Source organism: Antennarius striatus, chromosome 17 (genome assembly GCF_040054535.1).
Source record: "Antennarius striatus isolate MH-2024 chromosome 17, ASM4005453v1, whole genome shotgun sequence".
In the NCBI taxonomy this organism is placed as follows: Eukaryota; Metazoa; Chordata; class Actinopteri; order Lophiiformes; family Antennariidae; genus Antennarius; species Antennarius striatus.
This window is the reverse complement of record NC_090792.1, coordinates 20232491-20256075: the sequence shown is the minus strand read 5'-3', so window position 1 is coordinate 20256075 and position 23585 is coordinate 20232491. Positions and strand designations below refer to the sequence as shown.

The following is a 23585-nucleotide window of genomic DNA, read 5'->3' as shown; positions in this document are numbered from 1 at the left end:
TAAACTGGTCTGAGGTGGTCTGTGATTGGTCAGATCTTACCGATCCCAATTCAATATCGTTATCCAACTCCAAAACGAATGACATCACCGTTGGAGTTGTGGTTCCTTCGTTATTGTGAACACACAAATTGCAGTTCGTCTTTATTTAGTCCCTAATTAACCTGTTGCCATGGTTTCAATTCCGATGATAAATTATTTTGATATTTTGCTAACACGTACATGTTTAAGAAAACGAATCGATTGATGCGGTAAAGCAAACGTTAGCGACGCTCGCTGGGCGACACCTGGGGGTTTACGGTTTAAACTTAAATGTCAGATCGGATCAGAAGGACCGGTTATTGATCGACCCGTCAGGCCGCGCCGTAATCTGATAGAAACGTTCAAGTTCTCCCCACGCAAATGAGAATGGAATTATTAAATCTGTCCCAAATGCACCTCATTGGCGGCATGGAATCATTCTGGGATGCCGCAGTATGTATGCCAGACCAGGAGATGGCGCTGCAGCCCCGGCTTACGTCGTTAATCGGTTTAAAAATGACGCAAGTTGAATCAACTTTATGAATGTATTTTAATAATATTTTGTTAATTTGAATCTAGTTTAAGATGACAATTAAATTTTATTTTTTAATATAGCACAGAGAAACGTCTCCGTCTCGTCTTCTGCTGCTTCTTCCTCATCGTGGGTCACGGGGGTTGCTACGAGCTAATAATATGATATTATTTGTTTTATTCTGATTTATTCCGCATTAACATAGTATGATGTGTTTTTAACGGTTTACTAGTGATTTAGTGATTCTAATATTTGTCACAAACTGAGGCTTTTCTGTAGATCGCATCAAATCTACATCGGAGTCTGATATCCTTCTTCTTTAGTTCGCTTACACATCAAATCCGGAACACGAGTCGCCATGGGAACATCCTTCCTGTGATGCCATTGCTTTCAGGAGGCGTTTATGAAGTCATCAGAGGACACCGTTCTTTGTTTGTCTCAGGATTATGACATCACAGCAGGAACCGAGTGACGGACGCCGCTGGCGTTAACCGACCGAACGCTCCGTCCAATCAGAGCCGCCGACGGCTGTGAATCATTCACTGGTTCTGCTCCGCACCGTTATTACCTTGTTTACCGCCACACACACACACACACACACACACACACACACACACACACACACACACACACACACACACACACACACACACACACACACACACACACACACTGAGTGCTGCTCGCTGATCAAAGCCAATAGGCTGAATGGATTTCTACAATTTAGAGTCAAACGGGGGGGAATTGGACGCTCAGAAAGAGCGAGAGATGAATGAATCAGAGAGAGAGAGAGATGGAGACGGCGGCGCATGTGTCTGCTGGGCCGTGGAGCGTTCAGCTGTACCGCCGTTTGAACGCTCCGTTAGCAGCTGAGCTGTTTTTTAATAACAGTCATAACGGCTCCCCGAAACCCTCCATCCATCCCTCCATCCATCCCTCCATCCATCCCTCCATCCATCCGTCTCCATCTCTGTCCATCTCATCTCCACCCTCCATCTCTGTTCACGCTTTCGCTCCTCCATCCCTCGTTCTCGCTCTTCCCTCTCTCTATGTTCCATCGTTTCGCCTCCGTCTGTCCTTCGCCGCCGGGATCCAATCAGAATAAAGAGATTTTTCTTTTTTCTTTTTATTCATGTCTTCAGGTCTTGTTGTTTTCTCCGTTCCCTCGTTCAGATGTTTTAGTTGAATCTGTTTTCTTTCTTCGTATTGTTCAATCGTTTCATTGGCCGATCTCACCTGTCCTCTATGGCTCCTCCCTCTCTCCGCCCCCTAACTTTTGATCTCTTTCACCTGGACCCACCATCCTTTGCTCCTCCATGGTCGTCTTCTCCATCCTATTCCCCTCCCTGTCCCGTCGCTCCTCCTTTGTTTTCCTCCAGACAATCTGTCGTTCGTCTGATCGCAGCAGCGCCGACGATGAAAACGGGTTCCACAAAGCGAAGATGAAAACAAAACTGTTGCTTTTAGGTGGAAACAGGAAGTTCATTCTGACGCCATCTGTCCCTCTGGATGCTGATTAACGTGTCGCCGTCTGATCGTCAATAAAACCGTTTGATCTGAACCATGATTGTTTTTAAAAAAAAATATTTTGAAGTTGTAGGAAAGAAAACTTTCGTACAATTTGAATTTTGCAAAATAGTAAAATATTATTGGGTGATTTCTGACTTTGATTTAAAACCTTTAAATTGCTCAAATAATTCTGTAATTTTTAAAAACATTTGTTTACTCAGAGAAGCAAAGTGAAAAAATAATAAAATCTTTATGCTACCATCTAAATTCTAAAACCTGGACCTTAGAAATAGCGACTCCTGTTCAACGTGGAGGAAACATCTGAGTCAGAAATTTTCACGGGGAAAATCTTTTTACAAATTCCAATTTTCCAGCTTTCAAATTCAAATTTACCAATGTCAAATTCTCAATTTATTTTATAAATTCCAAAAATTCCAGCTTTGTTGAACCTGAACTCAGCCTAGCCCGTCAGGGCAGTTGGACATGTTTGTTAAAGCTAATGGTTAGCGTAGCCTTAACTTGCCGGTCATGCTAAAGTGAGCTAGCGATTTCTAGCTGCATTTATTAAATTTTTTCAAAAAATGTTTTCCTAGATTTGAGATTTTGGTGTAAATTCAGACAGAAAGCAAACTTTAGAGGCTTTTTTTTCAATAACTTTATTTCATATTTTGTCAAATTAAAGAAACTCAAACGGTTCCTACAGATGGTTTTTGGGGGCGGGGCTAAATGTGTTCTCCTCTAGCTCCGCCTCTGGAAGACGTCTGAACATAAACGTCACATCAAACCGTAAATGGAGATCAAATAGATCATTTCTGCATTTTGTCTCGGTATTGCATCAGTCAGACACACACACACACACACACACACACACACACACACACACACACACACTCATTCATTACGGCCACTTTCATTTTTTCTATCCACTCAGACAAAGTGATCGCATTGCTGTAATGACTAATGACAGCTTTCCAAATGTGTGTGTGTGTGTGTGTGTGTGTGTGTGTGTGTGTGTGTGTGTGTGTGTGTGTGTGTGTGTGTGTGTGTGTGTGTGTAGGATGTTATTAAATTATATCAACATCAAGGCTCTTGTTTGAAGTTTAACTTCCCTTTTTGTTCTTTCTCAGCCACACACACACACACACACACACACACACACACACACACACACACACACACACACTGTGATTGTACTTTGTAAGTGTGTGTGTGAGACTTTATTGCAGACTTATCAAACCTCTACATCAGTGTGTGTGTTTCCTATCAGCGCTGCGTCTCAGAGCGGGGATGAGAACCATACATCACAGTTCTACTGTACAGATAGCTTATCACACACACACACACACACACACACACACACACACACACACACACACACACACACACACACACACACACACACGTATTCATACAGTGAATTTGTATTAATTCTGCTCTCACTGGATCGATGACATCATCAGGTCTCTGGGTTGTATTTGATGACGTCATCAATCCGTTTGTTTACTAACACCAAACAGGTAAACATGTATATATGTTATATATGTATATATATATATATATTGTTTGCAGTCATAATGTTTTGTGCAAACAACAGATTCCACAATAAGAGGAATGTTTGTGTTTAGACAACAGTCTAAACCACTCCCACAACAAACAAACAAACAAACAAAGTAAAAAACAAACAATTATTGTTACTGTGTTGTTTACTGGTTTATTCTGTGTTGTTTCCTGGTTTATTCTGTGTTGTTTCCTGGTTTATTCTGTGTTGTTTCCTGCTCCTCTTCTCGTCCCACTCGTCTTTCTTCCTTCCATCCTTCTCCACTTCCTCGTTTCCCCGGTAACGGTTAGCGGCTCCCCAGTTAGGGGTTAGCTGTGTGCTCGCGAGCCGCTGCAGCGCTAATCGATTAACGGCAACATGACTGCAGCAGCGTCGCATTAGTCAACGTCACACACCACCACCTGTGTGTGTGTGTGTGTGTGTGTGTGTGTGTGTGTGTGTCGATGCTGAGGCCCTGCAGGTGATTGCATTCCTTTAAGGCATGAAGCAGTGGAGTGGGAGGGGAAACAGGAAGGGAAACCAATCAGGAAGTAAAACAGGAAGTAGAAAAAAAATTCAAATTTTGCGCCAACTACAGAAAATCTCAGCGACGAATGGATATTTAAGGGTTAATCGCGAGCCGCCGGTTAATTCGTCACGCCGTGAAGCGGTTGTCCCCAGCTGCAGCTCAGTCCTGAGTATTTACACTCATTAGCGTCAGCGGCTAACGACGCTAATAAAACAATTTCTAAACGACTTTTCCCGCAAATGAATTTTCATTTCCACCTTTGGGTCGATTGTAAACGCGATTTGTTCAAATGAAAACCGGAGGAGACAGAATTCGTCTTCCGACGCTGTGAAGCTAACGGGATGCTATTGATTATCCCCTTTGAATTAGCCGCTAATAGCTGCTAACTGCTAACCACGCCCTCGTATTCACACACGTTTTATTTTTTTGGCGCCGTTACAACATACCACGCCGTGTTAGTGGATCCTATCTTATCAGCATTGCAGACTGCGTTTCCCATAATGCACCTGACCTTTATTTTATACTGATGTGAGGAGAAACATTCCAGAATACATTAAATATACGTGGAGTTTTAATTTATTGATAAAAAAGTCAGTTGCCGTTTGCCAGCGGCGCCGGCGTGATTAAGCTAACGCGGAAAGACACGCCCCCTCCAGGAATCTGGCAGCAGATTGGACGAACGCCGACATCAAAGGCGGCAGTAGCGGCGGCGTTCACCTGTGATGTCTGGATCACATGACGCCTTCATCTTTGAGCCAAAACCGGGAAGAAAGAACGAAGGAGCGATTGGATGAGTGCACAGACTCCGCCTCCCTCGCCCCGCCCTCCCCAAGAGAAGAGGCGGGGTCTGTCTGATTACATCGTGTGGATCTGACGGGGCTGAAGCGGGTGGAGGAGGATGGGCGGGGCCTAGTGCTCAGGCGATCGATCAGGTGATTGATCAGGTGATTGATCAGGTGATTGATCAGGTGATTGATCAGGTGATTGATTGAGGTAGACTACAGCAGAACGTCTTCATCCCTTCTTTTATTCGTTTGTTCTTCTGACTCTTTGTGATTTTGACCTTCTCTGTTTTCATTTTTCCCGGGAAAGAAGCCAAACATGAAACGACTCTTCGTCCCTCCTCCTCTTCCTCTCTCTTCATCTTTCTTCTTCTTTCTCTTCTTCCTCCTTTCCTCCTCCTCTTCATCTTTCCCTCTTCCCTCCATCTCATCCTGGTTTAATCTCTTTAATTCCTTTCCCTCCGTCGGCTCATCCTCTCATCCCTCCATCCACCTCGTGTCCTCTCTTCCTCTGTTCATCCCTCCATCCATCCTTCTGTCCACCCCTCATTTCCCCCTCCATTCTCTGTCATTTCATCTCATCCTTCTCTCCATCTCTTCGTCCTCTCTTTTCCTCCATCCTTCCTGACTCATATTTGTCTTCTTTGCCCCCCGCCCCCTCATCCCTCTCTCCTGACTGTCCTTCCTTTTTTAATCTTTTCGTTTTTACTGCTCTTCTCCTCATTTCATCATCTTCTCCCTTCTTTTTTTATTTCCTTCTCCTCCTCTTTCCATCCTTTTCCCTCCACTTCTCCATCTTTTCATTTAATTCCTCCTCCTTTCTTTGCCATCCTTCCATCCTTCCTTTCCTTCCTTTATTTCTCGTCTCCTTCTGTTCTGCCTTTTTCCACATTGATGCACCGTCTGTCGTCTATTCACCCCCCCACCCTCTCTCCTACCTGCCCTCCCCCACCCCCCCCACCCCGGGCCGGGGCAGTAAAAGCCGCTCTGGCAGCGAATCCCTTTCACTATAAATGTTGTGACATTGAGACGTCTGGAACTATTTTCAGCTTCCTGGAAGCGAATGAACTCATCGGCCGCCGCCGCCAGCGGCCGGAGCCTCGCGCCTCCTGCCAGAAATATTTATATGTTTGATTTCCTGCGATGGATGAAGTTTGGAGAAGTGCTGTAAATAATGTTCTGACGCTGTGAAGGGTCTCCTGAGGGAAAGAGTTCGACAGATAAGTGTAGGAATCAAACCGTTGAGCTCTGATCAGGAATCCATCGCCCATCAGCATTGGTTAGGGCGGTGACCTTCCTCCGAGTGGCTCCGCCCCTCGGGTTTCCAGACGCGTCTGATTCCTCGCTGTTTCGTGGAAAATGTAATTTCCCAACATCAAATCGCGGATGGTTGCGTCGCTGTCGTTGCTATGGCGATAGCTCGCTTCGGCCGCAGCGTCGACCGATCCACAGTCAGCGGTGCAGGAAGGAGCCTAGGGCGTTAGCGATTTAGCATCGATTTGATTTGTCGGCGCGATATCTCAAACCGACCAATCGATGAAGAGGGGGCGTGGCTAGTCGCTGAAGGCGCGGACTCCGTCCGTCCAGAGTTTAAATGATGAACCCCGTGAGTGTCTGTTTGTGGAGGTAGACTTCGTCCAATCGTTCTAAAACCCGTTGGGCGTGACATTTTAGCTCCTCTTCCTCCTCTGTTTCCTCCTCCTCTTCCTCCTCAGATCCCCACTTCCTGTGGAACACTTCCTTTTGTCGCCTCCTCTCCCTGATGAACTCTCTCGCGTTGTGCTGCAGTGTCTGAGCGCCGGCGTGTGGATCGTTCCGCCCGATAAGAACGAGACGCCGATAAGGACTGCGGCACCTGCAAGACTCACTGCTGCGTGAGACTCAAAGCATGCTGGGAGTTGCTCCGCTAGCCGCGCTCCTGTCGGCGTGCCGTGATCCACAGGAAGTAACGATCGAAATCAGTTCAAACAGACGCCGCCGCCTTGTCTAACGTGGACTTTGCCAGACTGAGCCACACCCACTGTGATGTCATCAAGGAGTTGACCATCAGCGTCCATCAGAGACGTTTGGAGACGTAGAAACTAGATGTAACAACGATGAGGACCTGATTGAGGTCAAGACTGTCCAACAGGGAAACAACCAGTCCTGACTTCACCCTGTCCTATCCTGACCCTGTCCAGAGTATATCCTGTCTTGACCCTTCATCCTGTCCTGACCCTATAATGTCCTGACTTCACCCTGTCCTGACTTCACCCTGTCTTGACCCTACACTGTCCTGACTTCACCCTGTCCTGACCCTACACTGTCCTGACTTCACCCTGTCCTGACCCTATAATGTCCAGACTTCACTCTTCCTGACCCTATAATGTCCTGACTTCACCCTGTCCTGACTTCACCCTGTCCTGAACCTATAATGTCCTGACATCACCCCTTCCTGACCCTATAATGTCTTGACTTCACCCTGTCCTGACCCTATAATGTACTGACTTCATCCTGTCCTGACTTCACCTCGTCCTGAACCTATAATGTCCTGACTTCACCCTGTCCTGACTTCACCTCATCCTGAACCTATAATCTCCTGACTTCATCCTGTCCTGACTTCACCCCTTCCTGACCCTATAATGTCTTGACTTCACCCTGTCCTGACCCTATTTTGTCCTGACTTCACCCTGTCCTGACTTCACCCTGTCCTGAACCTATAATGTCCTGACTTCACCCTGTCCTGACCCTGTAATGTCCTGACTTCACCCTGTCCTGACTTCACCTCGTCCTGACCCTATAATGTCCTGACTTCACCCTGTCCTGACTTCACCTCGTCCTGAACCTATAATGTCCTGACTTCACCCTGTCCTGACCCTATAATGTCCTGACTTCACCCTGTCCTGACTTCACCTCGTCCTGACCCTGTAATGTCCTGACTTCACCCTGTCCTGACTTCACCTCGTCCTGAACCTATAATGTCCTGACTTCACCCTGTCCTGACCCTATAATGTCCTGACTTCACCCTGTCCTGACTTCACCTCGTCCTGAACCTATAATGTCCTGACTTCACCCTGTCCTGACCCTATAATGTCCTGACTTCACCCTGTCCTGACTTCACCCTGTCCTGACTTCACCTCGTCCTGAACCTATAATGTCCTGACTTCACCATGTCCTGACCCTATAATGTCCTGACTTCACCCTGTCCTGACCCTATAATGTCCTGACTTCACCCTGTCCTGACCCTATAATGTCCTGACTTCACTCTTCCTGACCCTATAATGTCCTGACTTCACCCTGTCCTGACTTCACCCTGTCCTGACTTCACCTCGTCCTGAACCTATAATGTCCTGACTTCACCCTGTCCTGACCCTATAATGTCCTGACTTCACCCTGTCCTGACCTTGGCCTTTCTGTAGGTGTCAGATGATATCTTGATGTGGCGGCGGTTGACTCAACGTGTCTGGACACACCCCTTCCTGTCCATCAGCCCTGAAGGTCAAATCATTTGTTTCTTTTCTCCCATTTTAAAGAAGACAACTCTGATCCTGACGCCTCATAATGAATTAATACCCTCCCCCTCCTCCTCCTCTTCCTCGTTCTCTCCGTTTCTTTTTTTTAAATCGGATTCCCGACACACTGGCCGTCCCGTGCTTCTCCATACTCTTCCCTCATCTTTCCCTCGTCCATCCCTCGCTCCTCTTATCACTGTTGGCATTCAGGCATTTCCCATCCGGCGAGTAACGTTCATCTCCTCAACTTAATTAGCATAAATGGGAATCAGCTGAGGACGTAAAGGCAGGACGAGGGACGGGGGGGGGGGGAACTGAATCAGAAGGATGGCGGAGAATCACAAATCAGGGTTTTATCCTTCTGAGGATGAAAATATCTTGTTGAAGTCATGGAATCTGATTTTCCCGTGTTGATGCCCCTTCCTCTCTTTTCTTACTTCATCAATCCTTCCCCTTGCATCACCCCCCCCCCTCTCTCTCGTCAGACAGTTGGTCAGACTTCATTAATTTTTACTGCCGAGGTAGTTTCCTCTGTGGACGGAGATCCGGGACGGTTCCTACAGTTTCCAGCTTGTAATCAGAGGTGAAACGAGGTGAAAAGATTACCACGGTTCCACTTAAATTACACGCAAATTTGCAATCAAAGGTATCAGGAACGCATCGGGAGTCGGAGAGATCGCCCTCGAACGCGTCGAACTCATCCGCAAATTTGTTCCGGTCGACGTCGAGCGTTTAGAGCGAGGAAGACGAGATCGGAGGAAGGTGGCGAAAAGGGCGGCGTTTAGACAACACAGGCAATGGAGCTGGAATGACGTGGCGGATACGCCATCATCGCACAAACACCTGAGTGCTCATCGGCCGTCGTCGTCAGGTTAGCGTTGTATAAACAACCCAAAATAATCAAATCAGATGTGAAATAAACAAAAATATCCTTCATCCAAACCTAATGGAGGCGTTTATAAACACATCATGAATCAGACCGACATCTGTCAGGTGTGTTCATAGTAAACAAACAAACAAACAAACAAACAAACAAACAAACAAACAAACGAACAGGGACAGCCACATACCTTATAAGGAACTGATCCAGAGGTTGGCGACGGCATTGAAATTGTGGCTCCTGTCCCTCACACACACACACACACACACACACACACACACACACACACACACACACACACACACACACACACACACACACACCCTGCAGTGCAGTTATTATGTGTGGTGACGGTGTGACAGAGAATAATGGAGACGCGTGGCCTCGTTCACCTCGGTGTCGCTTAAATTAATGACTAACAGCTTCACACTAAACTCCTACAGCCGCCTCTGTCACACACACACACACACACACACACACACACACACACACACACACACGTTAAGTAAGACTGAAGCATCGTCCGTCGACGTCCCCCCGTCCCCCCGTCTCCTGAATTCTACCGCTGAAGATCCAGATTGATAATGTATCCATCCATCCATCCATCCATCCATCCATCCATCCATCCATCCATCCATCCATCCATCGTGTTCTGCTGCTCCTCCAGTCGACACGTGTTAATCCTGCTGCTGGTCCACCGCTTTGTTCCCTTTAGTGTGTGTGTGTGTGTGTGTGTGTGTGTGTGTGTGTGTGTGTGTGTGTGTGTGTGTGTGTGTGTGTGTGTGTGTGTGTGTGTGTGTGTGTGTGTGTAAGCCTCTTTCCCACATATTATACTGGTCAGCTGTTCCCAGAGCGAGTATTCAGGGGCTTGTTCAGTTCACCGCTGGGCTTCAGGGCCCCCACCTAATTACAGTGTGTGTGTGTGTGTGTGTGTGTGTGTGTGTGTGTGTGTGTGTGTGTGTGTGTGTGTGTGTGTGTGTGTGTGTGTGTGTGTGTGTGTGTGTGTGTGTGTGTGTGTGTGTGTGTGTGTGTGTGTGTGTGTGTGTGGTACAGTAGGCTGGTTCCTAATTACTGTCTGCTCCTTGTATTCCCTCAGCTCCAATATCTTCCTGCCTCACTGAACCCTCACGGTGTGTGTGTGTGTGTGTGTGTGTGTGTGTGTGTGTGTGTGTGTGTGTGTGTGTGTGTGTGTGTGTGTGTGTGTGTGTGTGAGACAGAGCTCATGTAGTTGTTTCTCCTCTCCTTCAATGTCACACTTCCTGTCGTCCTTTTCTGTGGTCGCGTTTGAACCTGATGATGATGATGATGAAGATGATGATGATGATGATGATGATGATGATGCCAAAAACGGTGCGTTGATCGAGTCGCGTCCCATCCACACCTGGTGCAAACAGGAAGTTGTCTGCATCTTCACCTGTGTTCAGACAGTCGTTTCCTGGCTCTGCCTTCAGGTGGCGCTGCCGTGAACGTTAAGGCGCCGCTGACGGAGGTCAAACAGTGACATGATGCAGGTTTAGCGGCGCGACGCCGCCGGAGTTAATCGGCCCAGGATACCTGGTTTGGATGGAAACACGCTGTAAACTTTGTTGGGTGTAACCGAAGGCGCCGCGCCGCCGCCTCCCTCGCCGTCCCGTTTAACAGCGGTTAAACCGCTCGTCGTTAGACGCCAGCGAGGCATCGGACACGTGACGGGATGCTAATGAGGCTAATAAAAGAGCACAAAATGTTCCTTTTGTGTTTTTTAAATTACATGAATATTCATAAATCAAAATTCAACTAAATAAAATCTGCAAGAAGACAAGCAGGCAAATATAATTAGCAACAGCATAGCTTTAATGCTCATATGCTAACATGCTAATGCAGAAAAAAGATCATTTTAAGAAATAAAACCCCAAAAAAACTCTTGTTTTGGAATTTGATGATTTGTGCATCAGTTTTATTTTGAAAATCTGTGCAGAATTGTTGTGGCGGCTAATGCTAGTTAGCCTTGAACAGTGTTTTTGACATATTTCTACTTTTTATTTTTAAATTTCTTAAAAGTCGGATTCGTCGGCCTTGTTTGTGTCTTATTATGGGATGGATTCATTCAGAACCTTCCTGTCCGGAACAAAACCTCGACTGTCAGCTGGACTCGGGCCCTCAGCTCCGATCGATCTCTTCCTCAGTAGTTCCTTCCTCTCCTCCGTCAACCTGTCGATGGTTCCTCCCCCCAGACGTCCTTCACTTCCTGCCCCCGTCCCATCAGCCCTCCAACACTCGTTCGTTCTCTCTCTCCTCCTCCTTCTGTTCTTTCTTGCTTCATAGTTTTGTTTTTTCCTCTAATATTCATCCTTTTCATTTTCATTCATTTTCATCCTCCTCATAAATAACTTCGATTTTTCACCTTTTATTTTGAAATTTTTTTTGACTTTTATTTTGGTGGATCAAGTACAGAACAAAATTTCACAGATAAATTACTTCTAATATCTTTATTAGATATTAGAGGTCGCCTGGAGGTCGGTACGGTTCTAGACTCAGAATGAGCAGAGGTCACACACACACGCTCTTATTGTGAAAATATTTGGGGGTGTCAGCAGGATGTATTCTTTCTTTATGTCACTCTTTCTTCTGTCCCCAGAAGTGAAGTCTTTTCATTTAATAGATTTTTCCCTTAAAGTTGAACTCGATCTTCTACACATAAAAGAACAGGAATAAAAAAAAAAAAACCCACAGGAAACGACATCAATAAAAATAAAACAAAATAAAATAAAATACAGAATAAAAATACAAAATAAAAAGAGGGGATGGGTCGGGTTATTTTGTTTAGTTTGTGATTTAGTCTCTCGTCTCTCTGATCGACAGAAAAATGAAATAAATGGATGGATGGAGAGGAGGTGAAGAAGAAGAGATGAGGGGACTCTTTGCCCTCAGACTTGTCTGTCAGGTTTTAGAAACATGTTTGTTTCTTCATTCGATCAATAAACTAAACTTTCTTTTTCATTTAGGAAAATGAAGACATACTTTTCTTATTTTTGTATACAAATAGTGCCGATGTTGGATTTCTTGATCATGTTTTAAATATTCTTTCTTGTCTGAAGCATCTCTTCACTGTGAACGTTGAAACGTTGTCTGACTACATGTTTATAACTTTATAAATTATGATTGTGTTGAATTTTATCATTTCTGTTCGAAACATCAACATATTTCAATTTCATCATTTTCATATTGTCATTTATGACGCCGCTCAAATTGTTCAATTTAACCAGAACTTTTCCTCAGGTGATGCTAATCTGTTAGCATTATGCTATGTAGCGCTGACCTCACTGGTTCCTCTTGTCTTGTGCCATGTGTGTTCGTCACGCTAGGCTGTATAGACGTGTGTGTGTGTGTGTGTGTGTGTGTGTGTGTGTGTGTGTGTGTGTGTGTGTGTGTGTGTGATGAATGTGAGCGCTTTGCTTGTATCAATGTGTCTGAGTCTCACCGGTCTTCTTCTGTCCTGTCCTGTGCTCTCTCCCTCCTTGTGTGTGTGTGTGTATGCATGCGTGTGTGTGTGTGTGTTTGCTTGTGTGTGTGTGTGTGTGTGTGTGTGTGTGTGTGTGTGTGTGTGTGTGTAGCTATCGGGGCCCAACGACGGAGGAGTCCCAACGTCATCGCCTCAGAGATCTTCGAGCCTCACCTGGGCAGCCACATTTTACAGGTAGGAACACTAAAGGACGGACACACACACACACACACACACACACACACACACACACACACACACACACACACACACACACACACACACACACACACACACACACACACACACACACACACAAACACACATACATACATACACACACACACACACACACACACACACACACACACACACACACATACACACACACACACACACACACACACACACACACACACACACACACACACACACACACACCATATTTTCAGCTTTCCCTGAGGTCAAACCTCCGGATCAGAAACCCGCCTCCTGTTTTTCTTGAATCCATAAATCCTTCAAATATTTTCATCTCTGGTTTCTCCTCCGGATGAGGATTTTACAGCATTTTGTTCCCTGAATTATCTCCTAAAAAGCCTTTTTTTGGACTAAATAATTCCTCATAATGTACCTTTACATTATTAGAGCCCTGATTCCTCATAATTCTCCCTCAGATTCTCAGCGGCTTCAATTATTCCTCAACATCCAGCTGCCGCGGCGGCAGCTAAGCTAAATTATTAAATGGAATTATGAAAGTATGATAATGACTGGGTTATCGCTGCTCGCTCCCTCGGGTGTGTGTGTGTGTGTGTGTGTGTGTGTGTCTTGTAGTTTAATCCCTAACATGCTCCACTCCTTATCTGTTTAACATACAGCCAAAGGCTCAGCTTTTAACATCACAACCAGGCTGACGAGATACCACAGCTGATAACGTGTGTGTGTGTGTGTGTGTGTGTGTGTGTGTGTGTGTGTGTGTGTGTGTGTGTGTGTGTTTGTGTGTGTGTGTTTGCACTTCTTTAAGGTGGTGAATTTGTTGCATATCTTTGGTTTTGATTCTGTTACACCTGATTATTATTTCCAGACTCGACTCCGTTAAAATCTGAACTTTTTTTAATCTCACTTTTTTGCATATTCTATTTTATTTATTTATTTATTTATTTTTTCCGATCAATTTCATGGATCCTGATGGAAAAAGTTTCTCACGGGAGGAATTAAAGAATCAAAAAAAGTGAAAAAAACATCTGCTGAAGTGATGCTAACGGTTAGCTGTGAAGCTAATAAATACGTATGGAAGAATTTTATATTTAAATATCGGAGACCTCACAGAAGTTCGACAGTCGGACGAAAAAAGTTTTTGCTAAGTTTCCTGAAAAATTCCTGAATATGTAGGAATTTTTGTCTTTAAGCACAAAATTAGTACTAAAGTAGTAATCTCATTCGAAAGACAGAACTTCGCTATTTTATAAGCTAACAGGCTAATGCATTCATGTCGTGTGTGTTAGCGTGTGTGTAGCGTGTTGCTTCAGTCTGGTGTGTTTTTAGCTAGCCAGTCCCACCCGTGTTGCAGCTAGGAGGCCAAAGCTAACGCCAGCCAACGGCGGGAAACGATGGAAGCGGTCGTCATGGCGACGCCTAGGGGGCTCGCCGTTCCCGAGCGGACACCAGCCGGTGTGTGTGACGCGTGCTTGTTTGTTCGTTACCCATCCTGCTTTCATCCTGCAGACAGCGAGCGTGTCGCCGTGACGACCGCCTCCGCTCTTCTGCCGCTCTGCTCATCACGTTGTCATGTGTGAGTGTTAACACCAGGCTGGAACACGCAGGAGCAGCCGAGCATCGCCGAGGCGGTGTGTGTGTGTGTGTCAGCGCAGCGTCCTGATCCCGCAGTCCGACATCCCATAATACCTTGTTATAATCCCCAGAGAGTCACTATGACAACCATACGCGGCAGATCTGGAGACGGACTAAGGCAGCTGTGAGATTGGAAGTGACAAGAACAATGTGTCTGTGTGTGTGTGTGTGTGTGTGTGTGTGTGTGTGTGTGTGTGTGTGTGTGTGTGTGTGTGTGTGTGTGTGTGTGTGTGTGTGTGTGTGTGTGTTTGTCTGCATGCTTTATAGACTGTAAAAAATAGACTTCCTGAACATCACCTTAAGAACATTTGTTTATTGAACCTGTTTTTATCGACAAACAGTTCCATAACAAACACCAAATATTATTACAATATTTCAAAATAAAAGCATCCAGCTGCTCGTTTTCCATGGAAAGTAAAATAAAAATATAATTTAATACATTTAATTAATTTTTAAATTTCCTTTCCTTCATGTTTCACATAAAAACATGATGGAAAAATGATCTTAAAATTTGCGGAAGAGAAAAAAAGCTAAATTAATTTGATTGATGACAGAAAACGATCGATACGTTCTCTTAATCGCTAAAAACACAGTAATAAATCAGTAATAAATAATAAATCAGTAATAAACACACAGGCAATAATTCACATCTTGTTTTCTATTATTGGCTGAAATAAAATGTCATTTCTGCTCTCAGAATCAAATGAATCCCAACGTTCTCCTTATCTGTCGTTTCTCACGCTGCGTTTTCCCGCCGTTTTTGTGCACGCGTGTTTGTTCGAGTTTGTGCGCGTTTTCGAGCGAGCAGGAAGGCCGACGTGTCGGTGGCAAATTGGCCTCATTAATCTCCCACTTAATTGATTGTGAGAAGTTTGAGGATGACATTTTAAGAAAGCGTGGCAGACGGGGCGCAGCTTGATTGATTTGGCTAAAGCGCGGCGCTAATGAATGCCAGCTAGTCACTTAGGTGGGGGGGGGGGCAGACACTAATTTCAGACAGATTAGGCCAGAGAGGTTGATAACGTTTAATGAAGAGAGAGAGAGAGGGAGCAGTCATTAGACAGGATGTAAAGCTGTGTGTGTGTGTGTGTGTGTGTGTGTGTGTGTGTGTGTGTGTGTGTGTGTGTGTGTGTGTGTGTGTGTGTGTTAGCGAGAGTAAATTAGTCATGTTTGCGTATTTATGAATTTATTTCTAGTCGGGGGGGGGTTTGCATTACAAAAAAATGCGCCGTTTCTGCACATTAGCATGGCGTGCTAACGTTAGCATGAACTGAAAGTGTTAAAAACGGTTTGACACACATAAATAGCTAATTAATCATGTGTCGCGTTTTAGAGGGTTAGCTTAAAAATGCTAATTCATCTTGTTCGTTTCATCCTGACGGGCGGAGAGCCGGGCAGCTGTCAGACGCTATCAGGACCCCGGCTACGCTAACGCGTGTAAATGATCGCGCTTTTCTTTAATTCATCCATTAAAGTGATTAATAGGTCGACCAGCGGCTCAAAGGTAGCATGTTAGCTGTTAACGCAACCGCCGTAGCGGTAAATCAGCCGTCAGCGCGGACGTTAGCGATGCTAACCGCGTTATTTGAACACAGGAAGTTACAGCAGAACGAAACTTCTGATTGGACGGGCTTTTTTTAAACAGATGTGATTGTGGGTCAGAAACTTGGCGTGGCGTCAGAACAGATCAGTCGACGCCGAAAAGTTTAGCGAAACAGGAAGTGATGCGGCGTTTCGGAGCAGATTGGCGTCGGGCGTTTTTAACGACGGCATGTGGCGTTTGAAGATGAAGACACGGCGGACAGACGGACGCTAATGAAACTCTGTGTGTGTGTGTGTGTGTGTGTGTGTGTGTGTTCAAACTGAACGGTTAGAGAATGATTGATGGAGACACACACACCGTTTGTTTGATCCGAGTCAGGAAGTCAACCTTTGAAAAAGGAGACAAAGAAGAAGGAAGTGTGTGTGTGTGTGTGTGTTGTGTGTGTGTGTGTTGTGTGTGTGTGTGTGTGTGTGTGTGTGTGTGTGTGTGTGTGTGTGTGTGTGTGTGTGTGTGTGTGTGTGTGTGTGTGTGTGCTCACAACAAGCTGCTGGACCACCTGGCATGTGAGTGTTTACACCTGTAAAACCAGAACACACACACACACACACACACACACACACACAAACACACACACACACACACACACACACTTTACCGTAGCCGAGGCGCGACATACAACACACACACATGAATAATCCAATCAGGAGGGGCCACACAGGAAACAGGAAGTACATCACCAGAATGAGAGCGACACCTCCCCCTAGTGGTGGGGAGGATGTTAGCGCTACATGTTAACACGTTTAAAGTTCGACAGAGGGCTCTGTGATTGGATCAAAATGGTCACATGTACTATAATTTGCTAATTAATGCTACTTTAGCTTGAATCAAATCTCATTTTATTTTACGTTTTAAATCTAATTATAAATTATAATCAGGCGGCTCGTTGTGTTTGTGTCCAAAAATAAGAAGAAATTCATCGTGTTCCTATTTTTACTTATTTTTAAAAAAAAAGTAATAACTTTATAACAAATAATAATAGTAATAAATTTTATTCATAACTTTTATAATTCCGGTGTTTTTCTGTGAGATAAAACAAAATTCAAGCGTGGGAGGCGGAGACGTCCTTCACCTGCAGCAGATGTGAGACGCCGGTGCGTTGTCACGGCGATGAGGCGGAATTAAAGACGACAGTGATGCTGCGCAGAAGCGACACGGCTTCCTGTCAGCCTGTCCGTCAAGCTGTCAGCCAATCAGTGTCACCGCAGGTAAAAGAGTGGACGGACGGGTGACAGCCGCCGCCGCCACCGGGTGTGAGGCTCATCGGCAGGAAGTGGCGACGGGGAGACAGGAAGTCATACAAAGGTGCTTCCATGTAGCCGACCAATCAAACGGTTTGGCGTGTTGGGCTGCACACAGACCCGCCGGGCTCCGCCCATCTACACGCGCCGACGCCTCCCTGAGGCTCGCTGTGACCCCGACGAAAGGTCACGGCGGCGAGCGGCGTGCCTTGCATCCTGATTACCCATAACCCCCTTCCCCTCAGACTTCCTGTGAGGTCTGGCAGGTTCATTAGCCGCGGCGGCGGCGGAGCGTCTGGAGCGATGAACGAAGCGCCCAGAGAGCGACGGAGGAAGAAACGACGGCAGGAAGTGAAGAAAGACGGCGTCTCGTTAGGCCGACGCCCGTCTGCAGCGCTAATTGTTTGATTTCATAGGCGGGACCGGCTCCTTCAACAAACACGCTCTTATGCTAATGGAGCCCCCCCCCCCCTGGTGTCTGTAGGGAAGGGGGAGTGAGGGATTATGGGAGTTCTTTTCTTTTGGCGGTTTGGAGGTTGGATGAAGTTGAATATCATTTGGATAATTAAAAACGACAGAGGAAGTGGTCTACACACACACACACACACACACACACACACACACACACACACACACACACACACACACACACACACACTTTGTCTTGAGAGGTGGGGGGAGACGGGGGGGGGGTTCATCCTGATTGCTGTCAATCAAACGGTCCGGAGGGAGGACAGCAGAGGCAGGAGGATCGCCGTGAACTCTGACCCTTCCCTGGCCGGTGTGTGTGTGTGTGTGTGTGTGTGTGTGTGTGTGTGTGTGTGTGTGTGTGTGTGTGTGTGTGTGTGTGTGTGTGTGTGTGTGTGTGTGTGTGTGTGAGAGAGAGAGAGAGAGAGAGAATTAACAACCTTGAGAGACAGACGGAATTTCAACTTGTTCAGGGCAGAGAGGGGGGGGTGGATGGATGGATGAACGATGGATGGATGGATGAACGATGGAGGGATGGATGAATGATGGAGGGATGAAGGATGGATGGATGGAAGATGAATAATTGATGGATGGATTGATGGACAGATAGATGAATGATGGATGTATGATGGATGGATGGATGATGGATGGATGATGGATGGATGAGGTAACACACGTGTAAATATTCAATCGTTTCATCTTTCCTTAATCTTGTTATGATGGGGGGGGCGTGTCGCTGGTCACATGACTCACTCTCTAAATATTCAGTTTCCCCAGGTGCTTCCTGATTGGCCGGCATCGTCTTCACATGTGTTTTATTTCATGACAAGCATTTCCTGTTTTAGCCTCTTTCAGCTCGTTGTTTTGTTTTTTTCTGACTTTGAAAAGCGTCTAATCCCCCGTCCAGCAGGGGGCGACTCCACACGCAGGTTTATGATCGTTAGCATTGTTCTGATCTCAATATTTGTGTCCTTTTATTCATTAAATAATGAATAATTTAGCTCCACGCTACGGCTAGCAGTCCATTAGCTCGTTGCTTCCGCGGACAGAACTTCAGTGAATGTTCGTCTGTTCGCAGATGACACGCAGTTATTCGTGAACGTTAGCGCTGAGTTACGACACAAACTTTACCACATTAGCATCTTTACATAGCCGTATCCAAACAGAACGAGGTGATTGGGTGAGTGAGGGATGAAGGAGGGGGAGGACACAAAGCTAATGCTAACGCTAACGCGACAACGAACAAACAGCATCAGACGAAAGATGATCGGGTTATTCCTCCGTCCGTCTGTCGCTTTGTTTTCTGTCTGTTTCTGACCGCCTGGATGTGCAAACTGCTGCGAAATGGTGTGTGTGTGTGTGTGTGTGTGTGTGTGTGTGTGTGTGTGTGTGTGTGTGTGTGTGTGTGTGTGTGTGTGTGTGTGTGTGTGTGTGTGTGTGTGTGTGTGTGTGTGTGTCATCACAGAGAAGGGTGAGATATAAAACCTTCTCTTCTCTCCAGACACGGGATAGAGAGAATCCTCACCCCCCGCCAAATTAATCTGCTCACACACACACACACACACACACACACACACACACACACACACACACACACACACACACACACACACACGCTGGGAGCGGATTCTGTGGAATAATTTCATTATAAGGGTGTGAACACGTGGATTAATGGTTTTCGCTGTCGCCGAGACGACGGCGGATTTTCTCTTTTCTTCTCTCTGTCAGATGCTTTTATTTTGGCGGCACCTCTTCACCTCCTCTCTCTTCCTCTTTCTCTTCTTTTCTCCTCTGCTTCAAGGCGTTCACAAATGTGTGTGTGTGTGTGTGTGTGTGTGTGTGTGTGTGTGTGTGTGTGCGCGCGCTTCGGAAACTATTCTTTGTTCATTTGCGAGCTGACGGAGGCGGGCTTGTCTTTTAGCAGCCAACCAGAGGCGTAGGTTAAGGGGGCGGTGCATGAATGTGTGTTTCTGATTGGCTGCCAGGTTTTAATTGTGTGAAGTTTTGGAGCTGCGGCGCCCCCTAACTTTACTGGTGGTACTGCTTCGTTTTGTCCGCCTCATCGTCTTGTTTCGCTCCGAAACGAAAAATAACTCCTTAAACACGTAGGAACCAATCACAGGAGACGTACACAAGGCTCCGCCCACGCCCATATTGGATTTTGCCAAAGCGCCTAAATGAAAAAAAAGCAAAAATCAACTTAAATTTCTTTTTTTCAAAACATTTTTGAAAAAATTTCTCTGAAGCACTACTTCCTGGAAGGAAACACGCTAGTCATGCTAATCATGCTATACATGCTAGTCATGCTAGTCACGCTAGTCACGCTAGCCGTGGTCTTTGTTGCGGCGTCTCTTCTCGCCGACTCATAAAACCGTGTCTGGTGTGAAACACGCGTGTCGTTTACACATTAACAAGTCGCCTGAGGTGTGTGTGTGTGTGTGTGTGTGTGTGTGTGTGTGTGTGTGTGTGTGTGTGTGTCACCTGGCTCTGTCACCCTCCATAATCACGACAATCCAACAGAGAAATCTGCTCTAATCAAACGGGAAACGCCTCCATGATTCTGGCTGGCATTTGCCCCCCCACCTGCCCCCCATGCCCCCCCCACCCTGTCCTACCCCCTCCCCACGCCCCCCTCCTCCTTCTACCCCTCCACTCCTGTGATTTCTCCCATCCTATCATTCTCTCTCATTTTGCCTCTCTAATTTTCACCGTGTGTGTGTGTGTGTGTGTGTGTGTGTGTGTGTGTGTGTGTGTGTGTGTGTGTGTGTGTGTGTGTGTGTGTGTGTGTTCGTATGACTCAGTCAGGGTGGCAGCAGTGGCAGCTGGCAAGGACAGTCCCCAGAGGGATTGTGGGTAGGGAGGGGAAGGTTATGGCATTCCTCCCATCACCAATCTGTTGCCTGCAAGTGTGTGTGTGTGTGTGTGTGTGTGTGTGTGTGTGTGTGTGTGTGTGTGTGTGTGTGTGTGTGTGTGTGTGTGTGTGTGTGTGTGTGTGTGTGTGTGTGATTGGCCTGATCTGGTTTAGTTTGTCTCGGAGGCCAATGAAACCCAAACTTTATTCAATGCGATGTCTTCACGTTCGGTGGGCGGAGCAACGAACCGGCGACTCACTTCCTGTTGTCAGATCAGAACACAGGAAGTGACACAGGAAGTGACACAGGAAGTGAAATATAAACAAACAGCAGGGGGAAGCTAGGACGCTAACGATGTCACGCCAAGCTGCTAGCACTAGTAAATCCAGACTCAAGCCTGACTTCTACCCACAATGCATCACTGTTGCGGCATTTGAAATATCAGCTCGTTAGAGCTCCTCCTACTGGTCGATCTGTGGAATTATCATCCGCACAGAATCCCAGATTATAACTCCTGATTGACTTCCTGTGTGTGAAACACGCCTCTCTGCTGTCTGTGTGTCGGCTGTGTTGTGATTGGTCGGTTGCTGCAGAACCCCGCCTCTTTTAGGCGATCTACACTGTGAAACCCGAGGTTTTACTTCCACGACTAGTTAGTAAGTTAACGAAGCGACTTTTTACTTTTACAAAAAAAATCTAAAAAGATGTAAATTAATACATTTGTGCACATAAATATATACAATTTACACACAAAAATTATACAAAAAAATTTTGAAAAATTATTTTCTGTGTCCAAATTTTATGAATTTGAAGAAAATAGAAATAAATACGACGCCATATAAATAAGTGACATCTGATTCAACATCATTTCCAGTCACTAAATCAGTTATTGATTAGTCTACATTAGACCCACGATTAAATACTAACGATTGGAACCTCCGATGGAGACGCTGCGTCAACGTGTCTGTCTGCCTGACTTCTTCTTTCCTGTCTTCCTCTCTCAACTTGCGTCTCAAACTCCGGCCTCCTCCTCCTCCTCCTCCTCCTCTTCCTCCTCCTCCTCGCTGTGCGGCTGCTGGGCGCGTTGGTTTTCCACTCCGGTACGTGCCTGTGCACCGGTTCACGCGGTTAGCGGCGCGGCGACACGCAGCTCTCACACCTGCGAGCGTCCGTCTGGTTTCGATGTCACACCTTCGGTGTTACGAACGCGCCGGCGTGGCGTTCTGACCTTTCTGGTGCAGAAAACTCTTGTTTTCAAAAACCGAACAAATAAAACGTAGCGACAGAACGGCGGGGAGGAAAAAAACACATTCGGACAGGAGGGGAGATTTATTTGATTGGATCGGAGACGCTGGTCCAAAAAAAGGAAAGAGAGGGAACCTGAAGGGAGGAAGACGAGGGGAACAAGAGGTAAAGAATCATCTTAATGAGATTTAGAAAAAAAGGAAATCGTTCTCGGTCTGGGAGCACTTTATCTTCGGCAAAATATACAGAAGAATCATTAATGGGGAGGAAACAGCAGCGCGGCGGCGGCGCCGCTGCTTTATGGATCCATTCTGGAGCAAACAGGGAGAAAAACAGCGAAACGTCAATACGAGTTCGTTCTGCGGGAAACCAGACGTGGATGGAGGACGGGACACGTGTCTCCAGGAGGACGCTGATTGGCTGGAACATCGTTGTCTTAATTTATAAAGACCTCTGGTTTGGGGGCGGGGCCAGCGAGGGCGGGGCAGCTGAGGAGGTGAAGATGGGAGCTCCCTCTAGAGACCGGGATGCTGGGATGGATGTGTTAAAAAATTTAGTTAGCTTAGCTTAGCATCAAACTATCAGGATACCTGCTAGCAGCCCTGAAGCTCAATGATTAGCCTGAATTTGTTTTTTAGTTTACGATAATAAAATTTTTTGTTGTGCATCATTTAAGATGTTATATTTTATATAATTTTAATTTTAATGAAAAAAAAAAAATTCAGAGCCCAAGCTGGGGTCCGGGAACAAATATTTAAAAGATTTAAAAATCCAATCTGGTTCTTTTAACTTCAAATTATTTCCCAATTTGTTGTAAAACGTTTGATTGAAATTTCAACTTCTACATGAAAATTTTTCCTTTTTAAATATTAATTTTCTTGTGTTGAATTCAGATGAAGCGTCAGTGTTCACGTTGTTCGTCTCCTCGGTTATAATGTCATAAAGTTTCTGACCTGCTTCAAACGGACCAATCACGTCGCTGCGTCGGCGGTGTCTTTGCTCTGATTGGCTGCAGGTTCAAATGAATCCGTCCTCAGGTTGGATCAGGCGTTATTTAGACTTTTAATTATTGTAACGTGAATATTTATTCTAATTGGTTTAAACACTCAAAAAAAGTTTTTAAACCCATAGCCCCGCCCCCTGCCCCGCCCCTCCCCTTACATGGTGATTTGACATCACTACTGCTGATCACGTGACGTCACGGAACCATAAACACATCATCTGCACGCGTTTGGTTCACGATGACGAATCACGACGGCGTCGACTTCCTGCCGCTTCCCGCCGCCGTGGAAACACGCAAACGAACAAACACACGTCTGAACGCTGACGGCAGCGTCACCGCAGGGATAATTGATTAAATGAGCATCGTAATCACATTTTCTCTTCCTAATACTGAAGATGTTATCACGGAATCTTTTATCATTAAGTTAATCAGGAACTAAGACGACATTAAAGGGAACGATCGAGCGTGTGATTAGTGTGTGTGTGTTTGTGTGTGTGTGTGTGTGTACAATATATATATATATATATATATATATATAGCATGTGGTTTCATTGATGTGTGTGTTTCCA

The 23585-nt window shown here is 45.8% G+C and overlaps 1 protein-coding gene across 1 annotated transcript in view; it reads left to right on the top strand.

Moving 5' to 3' along the window:
- LOC137611152 (neuronal PAS domain-containing protein 3) overlaps positions 1-23585 on the top strand; it is a 147151-nt gene that overhangs the window by 67251 nt on the left and 56315 nt on the right. Inside the window, 1 exon segment of the mRNA XM_068339202.1 lies at positions 12872-12954. Coding sequence (XP_068195303.1) covers positions 12872-12954 — 83 coding nt within the window.